The sequence below is a fragment of the Mirounga leonina genome, unplaced genomic scaffold (assembly GCF_011800145.1).
Source record: "Mirounga leonina isolate KUSES-001 unplaced genomic scaffold, KU_Mleo_1.0 Mir_173, whole genome shotgun sequence".
Lineage (NCBI taxonomy): Eukaryota > Metazoa > Chordata > Mammalia > Carnivora > Phocidae > Mirounga > Mirounga leonina.
Window position 1 is genome coordinate 32,178,503 of NW_023270447.1, and position 18,876 is coordinate 32,197,378.

Sequence of the window (18,876 nt, forward strand, 5' to 3'; positions counted from 1 at the left end):
TGTGGTCAATAATTTGGACTCTATACATTCCCACAACCACCCATCAACAGAATGACCAGGAGGAGGAACCCCCAAAATAGGAAAGACTCAGAGACTGTGACTTCTGCCACAGATTTACAAATGGATACAGATATAACAAAGATGTCGGAAACGGACTTCAAAGTAACAGTTATGAAGATGGTAGGTAGAATGGAGAAATCGATTAATGGCAACATACAGTCTCTAAGGGCAGAAATGAAAGCTGAGCTGGCAGAACTTAAAAATGCTATCAATGAGATCCAATCTAATCTAGATAATCTAACAGCTAGGGTAAACGAGGCAGAAGAACTAATTAGTGATCTAGAAGACAAATTGATAGAAAAGAAAGAAAAAGAGGAGGCCTGGGAGAAACAACTTAAAATCCAAGATAACAGAATTAGAGAAATAAGTGACACCATGAAACATCCCAGAATTATTGGGATCCCTGAGGGAGTGCAGAGAAAGAGATAGGACTAGAAGATATATTTGAGCAAATCATAGCTGAGAACTTCCCTAATCTGGGGAATGAAACAAACATTCGTGTCCTAGAGGCAGAGAGGACCCCCTCCCAAGATCAAGGAAAGCAGACCAACACCCCGTAATGTAATAGTAAAACTTGCATATCTGAGAATCAAGGAAACCATCTTAAGGGCAGTTAGGAGGAAGAGATTCCTTACGTACAGAGGGAGGAATATCAGAATAAGTCAGACCTATCCACAGAGACCTACCAAGCCAGAAAGGCCTGGCAAGACATATTCAGGGTACTAAATGAGAAGAACATGCAGCCAGAATACTTTATCCAAGAAGGCTGTCATTTAAAATGGATGGAGAGATGCAGAGCTTCCAAAACTGCAGAAACTGAAAGAATATGTGACCACTAAGCCAGCCCTGCAAGAATTATTAAAGGGGGTTCTCTAAAAGGAGAAAGACCCCAAGAGTGATGTAGAACAGAAATTTACTGAGACAATCTATAGAAACAAGGACTTCACAGGCAACATGATGACAATAAATTCATTATCTTTCAATAATCACTCTCAACATGAACAGCCTAAGTGGTCCCATAAAATAGCACAGGGTTGCAGACTGGATAAAAAGACAGGACCCACCCATATGCTGTCTACAAGAGACTCATTTTGAACCTAAAGATACATCCAGACTGAAAGTGAAGGGATGGAGATCCATCTTCCATGCCAGTGGACCTCAAAAGAAAGCTGGGGTAGCAATTCTTTTATCAGACAAATTAGATTTTAAGCTAAAGACTGTAGTTGGAGACACAGAAGGACACTATATCATTCTTAAAGGGTCTATCCAACAAGAAGAGCTAACAATTGTAAATATCTATGCCCCCAACATGGGAGCAGTCATCTACATAAGCGAACTGTCAACCAAAATAAAGAGTCATATTGATAATAATATGTTAATTATAGAAGACCTCAATACTCCACTCTCAGCAATAGACAGATCACCTAAGCAGAAAATCAACAAAGAAACAAGAGCTTTGAATGACACACTGGACCAGATGGACCTCATAGAAGACAGTCTGTAATAGGAATCGGGAGCATAGATATATACAGAACATTCCACCCTAAAACAACAGAATACTCATTCTTCTCAAGTGCATATAGACGACATATTGGATCACAAATCAGGTTTCAACCAATACTAAAAGACTGAGATCATTCCCTGCATATTCTCAGACCAAAATGCTTTAAAACTGGACCTCAATCACAAGAAAAAATTTGGCAGAAATTCAAACACTTAGAAGCTAAAGACCACTCTGCTCAAGAATGTTTGGGTCAACCAGGATCAAAGAAGCACTTACAATTCATGGAAACCAATGAGAACAAAAACATATCCATCCAAAACCTATGGGATACTGCAAAGGCGGTCCGAAGGGGGAAATACATAGCCATTCAAGCCTCACTCAAAAAAATAGAAAAATCCCAAATTCACCAACTAACTCTACACCTTAAAGAACTGGAGAAAAAGCAACAAACAATGTCTAAGCCATGCATTAGAAGAGATATAATTAAGATTACAGCAGAGATCAATGAATTAGAAACCAGAAACACAGTAGATCAGATCAACGAAACTAGAAGCTGGTTCTTTGAAAGAATTAATAAGATCGATAAACCACTGGCCAGACTTATCCAAAAGAAAAGAGAAAGGACCCAAATTAATAAAATTATGAATGAAAGGGGAGAGATCACGACCAACACCAAGGAAATAGAAACAATTATTAGAAATTATTATCAACAACCATATGCCAATAAATTAAGCAACCTGGAAGAAATGGATTCCTTCCTGGAAACCTATAAACTCCCAAGACTGAAACAAGAAGAAATTGACCACCTGAATAGGCCAATAACCAGTAAAGAGACTGAAACAGTGATCAAAAACCTCCCAAAACACAAGAGTCCAGGGCCTGATGGATTCCCTGGGGAATTCTACCAAACACTCAAAGAAATAATACCTATTCTCCTGAAGCTGTTTCAAAAAATAGAAACAGAAGGAAAGCTTCCAGACTCATTCTATGAGACAAGCATTACCTTGATCCCCAAACCAGGCAAAGACCTCATCAAAAAGGAGAATTTCAGACCGATATCCCTGATGAATATGGATTCCAAAATCCTCAACAAAATCCCAGCTAATAGGATCCAACAGCACGTTAAAAGGATCACCCACCACAACCAAGTGGGATTGATCCTCGGGATCCAAGGGTGGTTCAACATTCGCAAATCAATCAATGTGACAAAACACATTAATAAGAGGAGAGAGAAGAACCATATGGTCCTCTCAATTGATGCAGAAAAGGCATTTGACAAAATACAGCATCCTTTCCTGATTAAAACTCTTCAGAGTACAGGGATAGAGGGAACATTCCTCAAGTTCATAAAATCCATCTATGAAAAACCCACAGCGAATATCATCCTCAATGGGGAAAAGTTGAGAGCCTTTCCCTTAAGATGAGGAACACAACAAGGATGCCCACTCTCGCCACTATTGTTCAACACAGTACTAGAAGTCCTAGCAACAGCAATCAGACAACAAAAAGAAATAAAAGGTATTCAAATTGGCAAAGAAGTCAAACTCTCTCTCTTTGCAGATGACATGATACTTTATATGGAAAATCCAAGACTCCACCCCCAAATTACTAGAACTCATACAGCAATTCAGTAATGTGGCAAGATACAAAATCAATGCACAGAAATCAGTTGCTTTCTTATACAATAACAATGCAATTGGAGAAAGAGAAATTAGAGAATCTATTCCATTTATAATAGCACCAAAAACCATAAGATACCTCGGAATAAACCTAACCAAAGAGGTAAAGGATCTATACTCTAGGAACTACAGACCACTCATGAAAGAAATTGAAGAAGACACAAAAAGATGGAAAAATATTCCATGCTCATGGATCAGAAGAATAAACATTGTTAAAATGTCTATGCTACCCAGAGCAATCTATACCTTCAACGCCATGCCAATCAAAATTCCAATGACATTTTTCAAAGTGCTAGAACAAACAATCCTAAAATTTGTATAGAATCAGAAAAGACCCCAAATTGCTAAGGAAATGTTGAAAAAGAAAAACAAAGCTGGGGGCATCACGCTGCCTGATTTCAAGCTATGTTACAAAGCCGTGATCACCAAGACAGCATGGTATTGGCACAAAAACGGACATATAGACCAATGGAACAGAACAGAGAGCCCAGATATGGACCCTCAACTTTATGGTCAAATAATCTTCGACAAGGAGGAAAAAATATGCAATGGAAAAAAGACAGTCTCTTCAATAAATGGTGCTGGGAAAATTGGACAGTTATATACAAAAGAATGAAACTCGACCATTCTCTAACACCATACACAAAGATAAACTCAAAATGGATGAAAGATCTCAATATGAGACAGGAATCCATCAAAATCCTAGAGGAGAACATAGGCAGTAACCTCTTCGACATCAGACACTGCAACTTCTTTCAAGATACATCCCCAAAGGCAAGTGAAACAAAAGCAAAAATGAACTTTTGGGACTTCATCAAGATAAAAAGCTTCTGCACAGCAAAGGAAACAATCAACAAAATAAAGAGGCAACCCACAGAATGGGAGAAGATATTTGCAAATAACACTATAGACAAAGGGCTGATATCCAAGATACAAAGAACTTCTCAAACTCAACACCCCAAAAACAAATAATCAAGTCAAAAAATGGGCAGAAGACATGAACAGACCCTTTTCAAAAGTAGACATAGAAATGACTAACAGACACATGAAAAAATGTTCATCATCATTAGCCATCAGGGAAATTCAAATCAAAACCACATGGAGATACCACCTTACACCAGTTAGAATGGCAAAAATTGACAAGGCAAGAAACAACGAATATTGGAGAGGTTGTGGAAAAAGAGGAACCCTCTTACACTGTTGGTGGGAATGCAAGTTGGTACAGCCACTTTGGAAAACAGTGTGGAGGTTCCTCAAAAAATTAAAAATAGAGCTACCCTACGATTGAGCAATTGCACTACTGGGTTATTTACCCCCAAAGACACAGATGTAGTGAAAAGAAGGGCCATACGCACCCCAACGTTCATAGCAGCAATATCTGCAATAGCCAAACTGTGGAAAGAGCCGAGATGCCCTTCAACAGATGAATGGATAAAGAAGATGTGGTCCATATTTACAATGGAATATTACTCAGCCATCAGAAAGGATGATTACCCAACTTTTACATCAACATGGATGGGCCTGGAGGAGATTATGCTAAGTGAAATAAGTCGAGCAGAGAAAGTCAATTATCATATGATTTCATTTATTTGTGGAACATAAGGAATAGCTGGGTTAGCCCAGTGGTGGGTATTAAGGAGGGCATGTATTGCATGGAGCTCTGGATGTTATACGCAAACAATGAATCATGGAACACTACATCAAAAACTGTACGGTGACTAACATAACATAATAATATTAAGTTAAATTAAAAAAAAAAAAAAAAAGAACGACTTTACTTCCAGACACTGAAACCTGAATTTCACATAATTTTCACATGTCACAAAATACTCTTCTTTTACTTTTCAACCCTTTAAAAATGCAAGAACCATTCTTAGGTCTATACCTGCATTGTTCAATATAGTAGCTACTGACTGCATTTGACAATTTAAATAAAAATTAACTAAAATTAAAAATTCTGTTCGCCATACAAGGCACATTTTAAATGCTCAAAAGCCACATTTGGCTATTGGCTACCATTTTAGACAGCACAGATATGAAATATTTCTATCATCACAGAAAGTTCTATCAGTGTGGCTCTATGTCCCTAAATCTACCTTTGAGATGTAAACTTTTAGATATCTTTCCAGAACTTTTAAATGTTCACAAATATACTCATTATCTTTCCCTCAAAACTTATTTATAACCAGTTTTGGCCAACTATAACATCTTGTACCTTGTCACTTGAGTCATAAACTCAGGAATCATTCGTAATTCCCCTTTCATCAATCCTAACACCCAATCATTTAAGTCTAGTAAAAAAAAATTTTTTAATACCACTAAAATTTCTGTCCGTCTTTACTCCTATTAGCTCATTTTAAGCCCATATCTTCTTCAGGCCTTCTGCAAGTCTCTTAATTGTTCTCCTTGCTTCTAGTATTATGCCTCTCTAATCCATTCTTCACAACATCACCAGTGATCTTTCTGACAAAGAAATTTCACCATTTATCTCCTTTCTCACAATTCCTCAGTGTCTCCCCATACCCACCATAGGATAAAATCAGACTTCTTTACACAGGTACCGGTAGGAATTGGATGACACATTCAAACTAGGATACTTTGAGAAGTTTGATAAGGAAATTTTTGCAAAAGTGTGAATGCAGCATAAGGATATCATCGTACAGAAGTGTATAGAACCCATGTGCTGTACTACATAGACTTATAGGAACTAAGGAAGGGAGTGGTTACCAGGAATAGAGACAGAGAGGCCTGTTTCTTGTCCTCAGGTTACTTTTAGACTCTAAGCTCCTTCTGGAAACTTATTCACTTATCTTAGTTGCCGTCCAATTTCCTTGACATCTATTTTGCTGTTTCTTCTTTATCTTCTCCCCTCTGGCCTCAAATACACTGGTAACTTTCAAATCTGAATCTCTCCTAAGTTTCTCTTCTTAATCCAAGATCCATATATTCAATTGCCTCAGTGTGACCATATGGATATCCTAGAGGTTCTTCACATTTAACATGTCCATACAGAACACATTTTCCTTCTAAAGGTTGCTTCTCCTACAAAACCCACTTTATCAGGAAATAGTACTACCATTTATCCAGTCACAAAAGCCAGAGTTTGATGCAATAATTCACACATAAAATAATGAGAGCCTATAATGGCACAAAGAGCAGAAAAGAACTATTTAAAAGATAAACATAGGACTTACTAACTGTTTGGATGTTGTGAGGAAACTACTGAAGTCTTACGGGTTTAAGATTTAGACAATCCAGTGATTGAGTTAAGTAAAAGAAACAGCTCAAGGAACTGTAGAGAGATGAATTCAATTAATAATATAGTGAGTCTGAGGTGTCCATTGGTCTCCCACTAGAAACTTCAGAAGACAGTCTGTAATAGGAATCTGGAGCATAGGGGAGACCTGAGCAGTGATAATCATAACCAAGAAGCGGCCTAGAAAAAAAACCCCCAAAACTCTTAAGAACAAACCATAATTTGGGAACTGATAACGGTGAGCAAAGCAGTTCTCTGAAAGACAGGAGAAAAACGGGTGAGCAGAATTAGGGAAACCAAATTAAGAGTTCAAGAGAAGACTAGTCAAGAACATTAAACACAGGGGAACTGAAAAGTGACCACTGGATTTGGCATTTGTTACCTTACCATTATGCTGCAATGGTGTGTGAAAAAAGTGATAGTTTTTCCATGAAGGGAGAGTTGTCCAAATATAAAAGGGTTGAACTCAAATTGAAAGACATACATTTTTAAATACTTAAACATATTATTCAACTGAATTAGATGAAATGCTAAATTTAATCTATTTCCATCCCATCTTAGTTCAGGAGCCAAGAGGAGCCACTCCTATCACCAAACTGCTGCACAAATTCTGCCATTTGCCATACGCTTTTGGGAGGGCAGAAAAGGGAGGGCATTACACCGGATGTTACTGCAGCCTTCCTCAGAACTGGGCCATTATCATCGCGGCCTCGTACAATTTGAAGAGTCCAGTCTCTGACTCACTCAGACCCATCAAATTCCTAGAGCACCCCCTTCTCACCCTCTCAGCCCCATCACAACTCAAACTTCTCCGAGGTAACCACCCGCCACCACTCCCCGAAACCGCCGGGAGCTGCGGACCTCTAGCTGACCGCGGAATCCACCCACCCACTCCTTGCCTTGGGCTGGACCGGCGCGAGGCGGGTGGCGAGGGAGACTCGTGCTGCTGCTCCGGTCGCCGGCGGCTCCAGATGTGCCAGAAGGCGTGGACGCAGAGGCCTGCGCTGAAGGGCGGCTCTCGGGAGTCTCCTGGAGTCCGAAATTATAGCGAGGACCCTGAGACCGAGCCTCTCCCAATGAGGGGGAAGCCGCAGGGACGGAAGGCGAGACTGGTAAGACCTCAGGCCTCAGCATCCTCACAAATCTTCCCAGGCAGAAATCTGAGATTGCTGAGCGCGCCTTCACCCACCTGAAGTACAGAAGCGTCGCGGAAAAAGGCCCGAGCACAGCGCGCAGACGCACTGAGCCCCAGTGCGCAGGCGTAGTGAGCCCCAGCGCGCAGGCGTAGTGAGCCCCAGCTTCCCCCATCCACGCCTGGAGCCCTACTTCCACCGGTGACCAGTCCCTTCACCCGCCACTGGATTTGGCTTTGAGCTTAATCTGAGGTACAGCTCTCTTCAATCTGCAGGGATCAGCTGAACGGAATTCTTCAGAGCCTATCAATGACCATCCAATTTGGTAGCCCCACTATTCTCACAGCACTGTATTTTACTAAAGGTGTTTGGTGCTTTTGAACCACACCCCCACATACACTGAGCTTTTTAAATTTACGAACTGTCCACCACTAGACACCGAACGCCTATGATGGTGTGAACAAATGTGTTCAGCCCACCTACCTGCTCTTATGGAGAAACAGAGAAAGGAGCCATTGACCCCCTACAGCTTAAATATCCACAAGGCTGTTGTAATTATCACAATATTCACCCAATAAGCACATGACTGCATGCACAGTACCCTAAGATCCAGGTCAAGATGGATGAGATCGGGGCACGTGGGTGGCTCAGTCGTTAAGCATCTGCCCTCAGCTCAGGTCACGATCCCAGGGTCCTGGGATCTAGCCCCGCATCAGGCTCCCTCCTCTGCGGGAAGCCTGCTTCTCCCTCTCCCACTCCCCCTGCTTGTGTTCCCTCTGTCGCTGTGTCTCTGCCAAATAAATAAAATCTTAAAAAAAAAAAAAAATGGATGAGATCGCTCTTGGACAGTTCCCAATTTATTGTACTGTAGGTACAAATCAGTTTTTTTAAAGATTTTTTTGACAGAGAGAGAGACACAGCGACAGAGGGAACACAAGCAGGGGGAGTGGGAGAGGGAGCAGACTTCCCGCCAAGCAAGGAGCCGGATCCCAGGCTCAATCCCAGCTGAAGGAAGACGCTTAACGACTGAGCCACCTAAACGCCCCTGTAGGTACAAATTAGTTAAGAACAGACTATACAAATCCAAGCTCTAGCTTTGCAACAAATGATCTCCATGAAATTGTTCTGTGCATATTTTCTTGAATATAGAAATAGTACCAACTTCAGAGACACTAGGATTGAGAAAATACTTTGGGATGCCTGGGTGGCTCGGTCGTTAAGCGTCTTAAGCGTCTGCCTTCCGCTCAGGTCATGATCCCAGGGTTCTGGGATCAAACCCCACATCGGGCTCCCTGCTCGAGAAGCCTGCTTCTCCTCCCCCACTCCCCCTGCATGTGTTCCCTCTCTGGCTAGGTCTCTATAAAATAAATAATTAAAAAAAACTTTGGATACTGCTATTGGAAGATATTCAAACATTACTGAACATAACAGACTTGTGGAATCACTATGTTGTACACCTGAAACTAACGCAACACTGTCAACCATACTTCAATAAAACAAAAAACTGAATTCATACAACTGCTAAATTACCTCTTAAGTCAGGTGTCTTAACAGCATAGTTCACCCAGATGCAATGACTGGAATCCTCAAAATTCCTTCAAATACTTCCAGTGATAAAATTTACATAAGATTATATTCCACCCAGTTCCAAACTTCCAGAAAAATAGTGGCAATTCAGCCCAAACTCTTTAGTGAACTGTCAAAATAATGGTAAACATTTCAAGAATCTCATGTAAGCACTTTTTCATCTAGATGTTACAATTGACATTGGTGAATGATGTATAAGTGAACCACCACTATTCATTCTTGAGAAAACTCTACCCCAACTATGGGGCTTGAACTGACCAACCTAAGTCAAGAGTGGCATGCTCTACCAACTGAGCCAGCGAAGAGCCCCACTAATCATTCTTAAAACAACTACTAGAGTATTGCCAAAATGCTTGAGAAAATTTCAACTTCCATTTCAAGAGAAATGTTCACTGAAATACTTTCATCAAGAATGTAAAAATCTCAGAATACTTGTGCTCATTTTTGTCTTTTGAAAAACATTTTCAAAAACATTGTGGAAACTATCAACTTCTATTTCCTTAAAGGCCAACAATTCCTTAGGTACACCGCTGGCATTCGAACATAAAAATGTTTAAAAAATAAGAATGTAGTCCAGAATGCAGTCCTATTCTAAGATGGAAATGCGCCATTTATCTAAATTACTGCGATCAATTCAGAGTAACCATAAACTTATGAAACAGTCCCAAATTTCAAGAGCCATTTATTTGGGTGCATCTTTTAATTCATATATGGATGGGTTTATCAATTATCAGTTAACATTCTCACTGATATAGATGAATTTACATTAGTCATTATATAATATGAAAGAAGCAGATGGGAAAAACAAGTAGAACACAAGACTTCTTTAATTCAATAGTTCTTTAAGTTTGCTTTTAAGGAAACATACAAATAAATACAATGAAGCAGAAACAAAATACTGTACTCAGAATAACAGCATTGCAGAAGGAAATCTAAAGCTGAAGATAAAGATTTTTATTTTACATTATGTATAATTACATAATTTATTAAAATTAATACAATTCATATATAAAATAGTAACACAGTGGTCATTTTTAAGTTTGCTCGGCACATTACAGAAATGCTAAGATGGCACAACTATACTAAGCAATGTCTCATGTCTCCATCAATGTCTAGCCCACTAGTTCAGGCTGAACATTAACTCTCCGAAGTACTTCTTCAGGCATGCAAAAAACAGGACTAACAGGTTTAATCTGTTCTTCTCCCAAAAGCGACAATCCAGCAATTCCAAATAAAGTATGAAAAGGATCTACCTATTTAAAAAATAAGAATTTATAGAGTATTACAAAAATGAAAACTTCTAAAACCCTACTTCTGAACAAGTTATATTGGGTTCCATTGTATTTTCTTTACTTGAATAAATGCTTAGTTTTCTAAAAGAAAAATGATGGCTTCAAATTGTGTTTTTTTTTTTTAAATATAAGACCTTTTACCATACAGTATTTTTTTGACAAGTGATGAGAAATTTCTGTAAACTTGTTTTATATCCTTCATATATTCTCAAATAAAAATTACCAGAAAAGTATCCTGCTTTAAAAGCAACACTTTAAATATCATCCATTTCTAAGTCTGGAAATGCAGTAAAAGTAACTCAAAGCAATGTAACTATTGCATGGACATGTCAGAAATATACTTGCCATATCTCCTGGTCGGTCTGCAAATCCTCCTGTTTCTTCATCTTGACATGCTAAAATGAAACTTCGAAGTTTCTCTCTATCAATCCAATGAAGCCTTCCAATTATCTTTAGGGAAGCCAACACCCACCATGAATAGCATACATCTGGTAACTAGGAGGGAAAAAACCACAAGCAGTTGCCACAATTTTATCCTCTAGTCCAAACATGGGGTGGTGGGGATTAAGGGATATACTGACATGCAGTTAGAGATGCTAAAATCCATAAATACAATTACTTAGAATTAAAGATCATCACTGGCATAAAGACCAAACATTTCAATCCAGACACCTATGCTAAATGTTTCAGAGTTTAGGTACGCAGTGACAACTATCCCTGTACCTTTATTTTATCCGCAGTGAATGCCCCTTATCCAAGAAGCTGGTGGTTAACGCTCATGAAATCCATGGTGATATGTTCTATTTCCCTAGGTAGAGCATTTTCAACAAATGCTGTCCAGGTAGACATATACTTACTTAAAAACCTAAAGCCTGGCTCCTCAAAACATGGTCACTTGGGTTTAAAGAATGCAGAATATCTCACCTCGATGCCAGAATCATTTCTACAAAATCGGGTGATTCATAGGCACATAAAATACTGTCCTATACTGTTAAGTGCAGATTCCTGGCAATCCCAACCCTGACCCATTTTCTAACTGTTGAAAGTTGCGCAGGTTTTTCATTGGATTGTAACTAGCTAGAAACCACCTGTGGGTATTTCCCAACCCAACTTGTTCATAAATATTGAGCAAGCAAAGCTAAAACAAAAATACAATGATCCAGACAAAGGAACCACCATGCCCTATCACAATACTGTCAGGGATCCAGCAAGCTACAGCCCTTGAGTCAAACCTAGACTACAACCAAAGAATTTTTTTATATGTGTGAATCGTTTTTATTTTTTTTTAAAGATTTTATTTACTTATTTGACAGAGAGGGACACAGCAAGAGGGAACACAGCAGGGGGAATGGGAGAGGGAGAAGCAGGCCTCCCACGGAGCAGGGAGCCCCATGCGCGGATCATGACCCGAGCCGAAGGCAGACGCTTAACGATTGAGCCACCCAGGCGCCCTGTAAATCGTTTTTTAAAATACGCAGTCTAAAAATAAAAAAACCACCCCCCCCCCCAAAAAAAAAACAGGAAAACAAAATACATAGTCTTGTGATAGGAAAATGATATGAAATTCAAATGTAACCACTGTTACTTTACTGAAACACAGCCATGCCCACTGGTTTCTTATGGTCTATGGCACCATCTGCTCTTTAGGGTAGTAATGTACTTGCCAACAAGACTGTATATCCTACAGAACTGAAAACATTTACTACCTGGCCCTTACAGACCCAATTTAATGTATGAGAGCTAAAGCGAACTGTGGACGTGCAAAGGAAAATTTGATTCCCTTTTCTCCAAATCAAAATGTCAAAAACTGGGTCTTCTTAAAAAATTTAGTAAGGTTTTTAAATAAAAATTTTGTAACATAATTTTTAAAAATCACTGATTTGGTAAATTGTCCTTTCACACCCATAAGTAGACATGGAGATTTCTGTACAAGATACATGTATTCATTTAACAGTACTCTTTGGGTCCCAGATATAAAGAAAGCTTTTAATACAGGACTGATTTTCTCTGGTATAGATCTAGAATTAAAAGTTTAAAGAAACAACTTCATTTCAATGCCTGAAAAATACAAGACCTTCAGGATAGGGAAAAAGACACTTTAAGAATACATACTGTATCTGAATACAAATATATTTCAAAGCAATCTGACATTTTTTTGTTTTCCTTCAGATAACTCCAGAATCCACTTCAGGATAGGGAAAACCAGAAGACAGCTTTGTCATAAAAAGATCATCAGAAGGTAGCATACACATCTTTTCCTCAAGAGTCTTTCAAATGGATACCATAACTAATAAGTAGCTCCACTCCAGTTGTTTTACTTTTGCCAAGAGCATTTTTTAGGAAGTACAACTGAAAAATTGCAATGCGGGGAGGGGTAAAAGCACATTATCAATTTACAAGAAGCTATAGTGGCTATAAAGCTATTAGAACACAGTATATCTTATGAAACAATACCTTCTCTGGCCTTCCATTGAGTCCACCTGATGGTAACTGTCGTTCACAAAGCCACCAACCGAGTAAATCAGAATTTACTTGATGCAACTGGCTAGTAATAGCCAGAAATCCTGTGCAACAATAGATCTAAAATTACAGACATAAAGTACATGTGTATAATAATTTTTCAACAGTAATGTAGTGATAAAAACTACTCAAAATGCCATTTTATGTCTAAAAACTAATTTTCTATTGACAAGTCAGAATTGCAAACACATAAGTATCACATAGCCATCTGAACAAATCCAAACATACTAATTCTAGGATACAATTCTGCAATGAAATACTGTCAACATTTCCTCATGGCTAAAAGCAAAAATTTTTTTTACAAGATTTTATTTTTAGAATACCCAACATGGGGTTCAAACTTACAACCCCAAGATCAAGAATCTTTTTTTCTTTTTTAAAGATTTTATTTATTTATTTGACAGAGAGAGATAGCGAGAGCAGGAACACAAGCAGGGGGAGTGGGAGAGGGAGAAGCAGGCCTGCTGCCAAGCAGGGAGCCCGATGTAGAACTCAATCCCAGGACCCTGGGATCATGACCTGAGCCGAAGGCAGATGCTTAACCACTGAGCCACCCAGGCTCCCCCAAGATCAAGAATCTTATGCTCTACCAACAGAGCCAGCCAGGTGGCTCTAAAAGCAAATTTTATTGGACAACTATTGACAGATACAATGTAAATACTAAATACTATTTAAAAATACAATTTGCCTCTCTGGCACAAGGAAATAGGTGTTCAGGATAGGAATAAGGGAAAAATAAAAATGTATCTTTCATGATAACGAACCTACTTATGTTTGCCCAGGCCAGGGGGTTCCACCAACAGGGAATGTATATAAAACTACTGTAAAAATGCCTTTCTTTATCTGTATTTAAGCAATTCCTATGTAAGATCCCACATTACATTTAAATTAACTTCAGTCATACATAACAGACACTGAAACTGCAATTACTCTATTTTCCCAGTTTATCACTTATCCCTTCAAAACTGACATATTTTAATCTGCATTAATAAATTACCTGCCCAGCATGGGATTCAGAACCTGGCCTGCAACCAAATCCACCATCAAAGTTCATACACGATAAAACAAATTCAATTGCCTTTTCCACATTAATAGCATCTAGCTTCCCCTACAAACAGAAAAAAATAAGCCTATTGAATTCCAGAATAATCACGGGCACTTAATTATTCCAATACAATATTCAAAACTTACCAACAGGGCCAAGGTTGCCACCGCACAAAAAGAGAATCTTGTATCAATTTCTCCTAAAAGAAAAAGGAAATCAAATCAAAACTAAGTGTTACCCGAGACATCTGATCCTAATATATAATACCAGTTAACTAAAAGCAAACAGTACAACTGCCATGTTTAAATTTCCATGAGTTCAAGCTTAACATTTACTTTTAAATCACAAGGAAAGCTGAATCTGAGGTAAAATCACTTCTAAGGAATCCAAGAACTAGAAAGTTTTGATACAGCAAATTATCTTAAGTTGCTTAGAGCACCCCGAAAGGTAACACAGAACCAAAATGACTATTCAATTTCTAATAATGACAATAAACTTACCCTACTATATAAAAGTAGATTTTCACATCCCATGAGGCAGCTGGTCTCTCCGGCCTGCACTGTATTCAGCCCTAAAGCAGAGATTATCTACATTTATCAAGTATAGTACTATTCCCTCCCTCCACTCAAATATCCAGTAAGTTTGTAAAGTTTTTTGAATATTTCTCCCTCTCAAGTAGTTCATATAAAAAAAAAAAAAAAACTTTACAAAGCCACCAAATATTGGGGGAAAAAATTTCACCTACCTCAAATTTTAGACTGGCCCCCTCTGTTCCAGTTCTCCTGTATGCTGATATAACTAGCACAGTGCATGCTGGAACTTCCAGCAGACCATTTAACTTCAGTAAGACCAGCTGCTTCGTGGGACCTGAAAAGATGAAAACCTTAAAAATCTCCTTTAATTATTAACAAAGCCTCCAATTCATTGTATTTAAAAACTTTCAACAAACCTTATCACTACAATAAACACCAAAACAGAGTTTTTAATATTGGTATTTTGGATAGCATGGATTAGACTGACATTACCCCAAATATCTCCAGCAAACGAACCATCCTCTTTCTGTAGACTCTGAACATATTCCACAACTTTATTTACATCAATAACATTAACACTATCATACAGAGTAAGAATCTGTAACAAAAACAAAACAAATTAAATACTTCAACACTGCTAAGTTTGTTGTAATGATGTTCTTCCTCAACTACCTTTTAAACTGTCAAGCAAGCATGTCCTTTTGCCTATGCATATTGTGGCCTTTTCGCAAACACGCAGACTATCTTCTACTATGCCACAAGCATTATCAACAAACCCAAACCAGTAACAGAATTTATTTCCTCCATGTAAACTGTAGCTTAGTATTTCAAAACTTTTAAATATACTAACTTACATATACAGAAGTAGACTTTAAAGCCACAATTGCACATCTTCACTATTATCAAAATTAAAACACTTAACTCTACCTGGTGATTTTCAAATTATTTATATATACTGAAAATAAACATTTTATCATTCAAGGTCTCAGTGTAATTTTACAGTTTACATCAACTTTGGATTCAGCTAATACATGCCATCACATCATTGACCTTGTAGAATACAGGCTTCATTTAGAAAGACTGGGGAAACTTTTTTGACAGACACCAGTTTTATCATGTTCCTAATACCCAGTGTAATTTCTCCATTCTCAGCTAAGAGAACACACTACCAAGACTGTTAAATTTTAGTAAGTATTTACCTGGACAGCACTTAGAGTGTACAAAAGATGAGGGTCATGTCCGATACTAGCACTTATTCCACCACACTCGTGTTGACATGATTTAATAAATGTCAGAATTTCTTCTCTATTCATCCGATGTAGTTGTCCCATGAGATCCATTACAGTCAGACCCCAATAGATACCACTCATTCTCAAATACTCAGACATACAGTATTCCTAAAATACACAATTATTTTAATGTGCCAGTCTGAATTGATGCAGGGTTATTAAAGTGATAGAACACATAAAAACTAACTAGCCACACTTACTGTTTAATTCAATTGATTCTAACAAAGGTATTTATTTTAAATTTGTGGCTATCAAATCTGGGGGTGGGGAAAGGGTAAGTATCTGAGATGCACAGGATAAACTTACCTGCGACTAATACAAATAGGACTTTAATCTCTCCTAAGAGCCAACCAGAAGAGTAAGTCAAAAATATACCAACTTTTTTCAAGTTTGGGGACAGAGTATTTCTTTCAGAGTACCTACATCATATTTATCAGACATCCACTCTATTAATATATGGACTATGTACAAAGCCTATCTACTACCTATTAGTAAATGGTACAATGACCTGAAAACCAAAATGGCCAAGGCATGCAAAAATTAAGATAAAATAGCCAACAGTAGCTAATCAGAGACCTAAAAACTGGTAGAGACTAGATCAGAAATAAATTTTTGCTAGTCACCAATGCATTACGTTAAGGTTCTGAATCAGGTGAGTAGTCTTAGGGAATTTAACAAGTCACAAATTAATCAATACTAGAGATTTCCCAAGATGGTAAATTAATTAAGTTGTTTGGACACTACAGGGAAAAATATTTACTTTCAGTTTCATTACTTTTTTCTAAGATTGTCCCAGAGAGGAAAACTACTCAAGGTTTGAAACTTAAGGTAAAACTCTTTCAAGGTCTCAGCGTAATTCTAGAGCTAAAGTGTTGTTACACATCAGCCATATATTCAGGTAATACATGCCAACACATCACTGACCTTGAAAGTAATACCTCAAGTACAAAAATACAAATCTCTTCTGTACCTCAAACCTCTTAAAAATCTGGGCAGATGGGGAATCTATTTTGTCTGTCAAAGCCTCTGAGAACCACGGTTAATTCTGGTTGACCCTCAACCTCACTCAGTAAAAGGTACACTCACTGCACTTCATGGAGAGAACTTCAGTCCCTGGCATGGAGGAGTTATCATTTTTAAGAAACATGGACAAAAAAATAACATGGGCCACAAATATTGACCTACTTACTGTTTATGCATATTAGTCTCATTTGTTCAAAATAAAACAAACTTTCAACATGAAATCATACATACATAATCATCTTTCTTTGAGCCATAGGACGCGATATAATCTGCATGCTTCTCTAACAATAGCGTATCAGGCGCATCTGACTTGATAATAACATCCTTCTGCGGTGTGCCCTTTCAAAATAATAAAGCAGTGACTTCGTAACTGTTCATTTTCTAATGTTTGACCACAGTGTATATATTCAGTATACATCTGAACTTTTCACTTTGATTCCATCTTGCCACACAGAAACTTTCTACATAAAAATTGCCAAGTATCTGACCAGAAAGAACTTAAGCACTAACGCCCTTGTAAAGATTCGGGTATTTTTCAGGTCTCAGAGTAATTCTAGAGCTAAAGTAGTAATAATCAGCTTCAGATTCAGAATACATGCCAGCTCATCATTGACCCAAAAAATTATTACCCTCATCTGTTGTTGCTTATCATTCACTTAAAGTAAAATAAACACCACAGAAAATCCAACCTTACCAATTCAAAACTTAGTTTACATGCAGCAGAAAGTTGAAGCATTAAAATTAGAACACTTATATATAAAATATAGCTAGCCCATAATTTGCAGTTAAGATCTTTAATGAAATCTTATTAATCCTGTTATTCAATTTATCAGTAAGCTCCTTTAGCCTCATCTTCTCCAGCTTTAATCTTGATTTCTTCATTTGCAACAAGCCCTCAGGAAATGATGCTGCTCTAGTTGCCCGCATTTATTGTAAACTCAGTGTAAGTAGGTCATGACGATTACCGAAAAGAATTTAGTGAATTTCCATCAGATCCCACTTAAAATTCACTGCATCTTCAAAGACCATACTTTATAGATTTTGAGCCATAAAATACAGAAAATAAAAAGGAACCACTGACTGGCCCGGCTTTTTTGAGGAATTAAGAAATCGGGCCGTTGAATCCTGAGGCCCGCGTCTTCGGAAGAAGCCTGGATAAAATCAGAAGCCGTACGTGGGCCGGCGAAGTCTGCAGAAAACGCTGAGTAATACTTCACCCTCTCTGAGCCCTAAAGAAACCGTCCAAGGCCAGTGTCTTAACCCAACCGTTCTCCAATACTTGCTAAAAAATTAGGGCGACTGAGCGGCTCAGTATTACTCCACCCAGACGCCACCCGGGCAGCCACTGCTGAGGACAACCTCACTCACCATGTCTGAGACCGAAAAGAGAACTTTGGTTCGTTCCTGGGTGGATTTGAGCGGCCCGCGCCTGCGCATAAGCTCCCCCCAGGTCCCTTCCGAGCACCGGCATAGCTGACCACACTCCCGCCTGTAGCAAGGAGCGGTGGCTTGACTGCCCTAGGACCCCGCCGACTGCTGATAGGTGTCCTCGCTGCCTGACCCGAATTCTCTGGCGCCCATTTTCTCGTCCTGTAGTGACCTTGGTGTGTCTAAAAGTTTTAAGGAATATTTAAGTATCTGAATTACTTTTAATTTGAACTCTGGAGTTCTTGGGGCACCTGGGTGTTTCAGTCGTTCAGTGTCTGCCTTCGGCTCAGGTCATGATCCCAGGGTCCTGGGATCGAGCCCCGCATCGGGCTCCCTGCTCTGCGGGAAGCCTGCTTCTCCCTCTCCTGCTCCCGGTGCTTATGTTCCCTCTCTCGCTGTGTCTCTCTTTGTCAAATAAATAAATAACATCTTTAAAAAAAAATGAACTCTAGTTCTGAAGTGGATGGTAATTAGAATTCTTGCACGTAGGAAGTGTGCAATAAATGTTTTTTGAGTGAATGTTAATA

The 18,876-nt window shown here is 38.6% G+C and overlaps 2 protein-coding genes and 3 non-coding genes across 6 annotated transcripts in view; all 5 read right to left on the reverse strand.

Moving 5' to 3' along the window:
• Positions 1 to 8,331, reverse strand: part of MSH4 (mutS homolog 4) — a 92,386-nt gene extending 84,055 nt beyond the window's left edge. Inside the window, exon 1 of the mRNA XM_035018246.1 lies at positions 7,399 to 8,331. Coding sequence (XP_034874137.1) covers positions 7,399 to 7,807 — 409 coding nt within the window. The 5' untranslated portion in view covers positions 7,808 to 8,331. The remainder of the gene's footprint in view (positions 1 to 7,398) is intronic.
• Positions 8,332 to 9,874: 1,543 nt separating this feature from the next.
• Positions 9,875 to 18,373, reverse strand: RABGGTB (Rab geranylgeranyltransferase subunit beta). 2 transcript variants are annotated; one of them, XM_035018247.1, is made up of 9 exons: positions 18,290 to 18,373; positions 17,153 to 17,260; positions 15,809 to 16,006; positions 15,102 to 15,207; positions 14,223 to 14,275; positions 14,029 to 14,139; positions 12,966 to 13,091; positions 10,857 to 11,006; positions 9,875 to 10,472 (listed from the first exon to the last, which is right to left on the reverse strand). In XM_035018247.1, exons 1-9 carry the CDS (start codon positions 18,356 to 18,358, stop codon positions 10,332 to 10,334), a joined length of 1,062 nt encoding a protein of 353 aa, XP_034874138.1. In that variant the 5' UTR covers positions 18,359 to 18,373; the 3' UTR covers positions 9,875 to 10,331. The 2 variants fall into 2 exon arrangements, with proteins under 2 accessions (XP_034874138.1, XP_034874139.1); XM_035018248.1 differs by lacking the exons at positions 9,875 to 10,472; positions 10,857 to 11,006 and adding an exon at positions 11,911 to 12,860.
• Positions 15,589 to 15,660, reverse strand: LOC118020485. Its single transcript, XR_004681918.1, has one exon. It is a non-coding gene; the product is annotated as a small nucleolar RNA SNORD45 (small nucleolar RNA).
• On the reverse strand, positions 16,740 to 16,823 carry LOC118020484. Its single transcript, XR_004681917.1, has one exon. It is a non-coding gene; the product is annotated as a small nucleolar RNA SNORD45 (small nucleolar RNA).
• On the reverse strand, positions 17,458 to 17,536 carry LOC118020486. Its single transcript, XR_004681919.1, has one exon. It is a non-coding gene; the product is annotated as a small nucleolar RNA SNORD45 (small nucleolar RNA).
• Positions 18,374 to 18,876: the final 503 nt, after the last annotated feature.

Coding starts and splice junctions, on each gene's coding strand:
- RABGGTB (XM_035018247.1), bottom strand. CDS start 18,358: ATGCGCAGGCGCGGGCCGCTCAAATCCACCCAGGAACGAACCAAAGTT. Junction 16,007..17,152: donor GCTCAAAGAAAGATGATTAT/GTATGTATGATT, acceptor TGTGTATTTTAG/GAATACTGTATGTCTGAGTA. Junction 15,208..15,808: donor ACACTCTAAGTGCTGTCCAG/GTAAATACTTAC, acceptor TTTTTGTTACAG/ATTCTTACTCTGTATGATAG.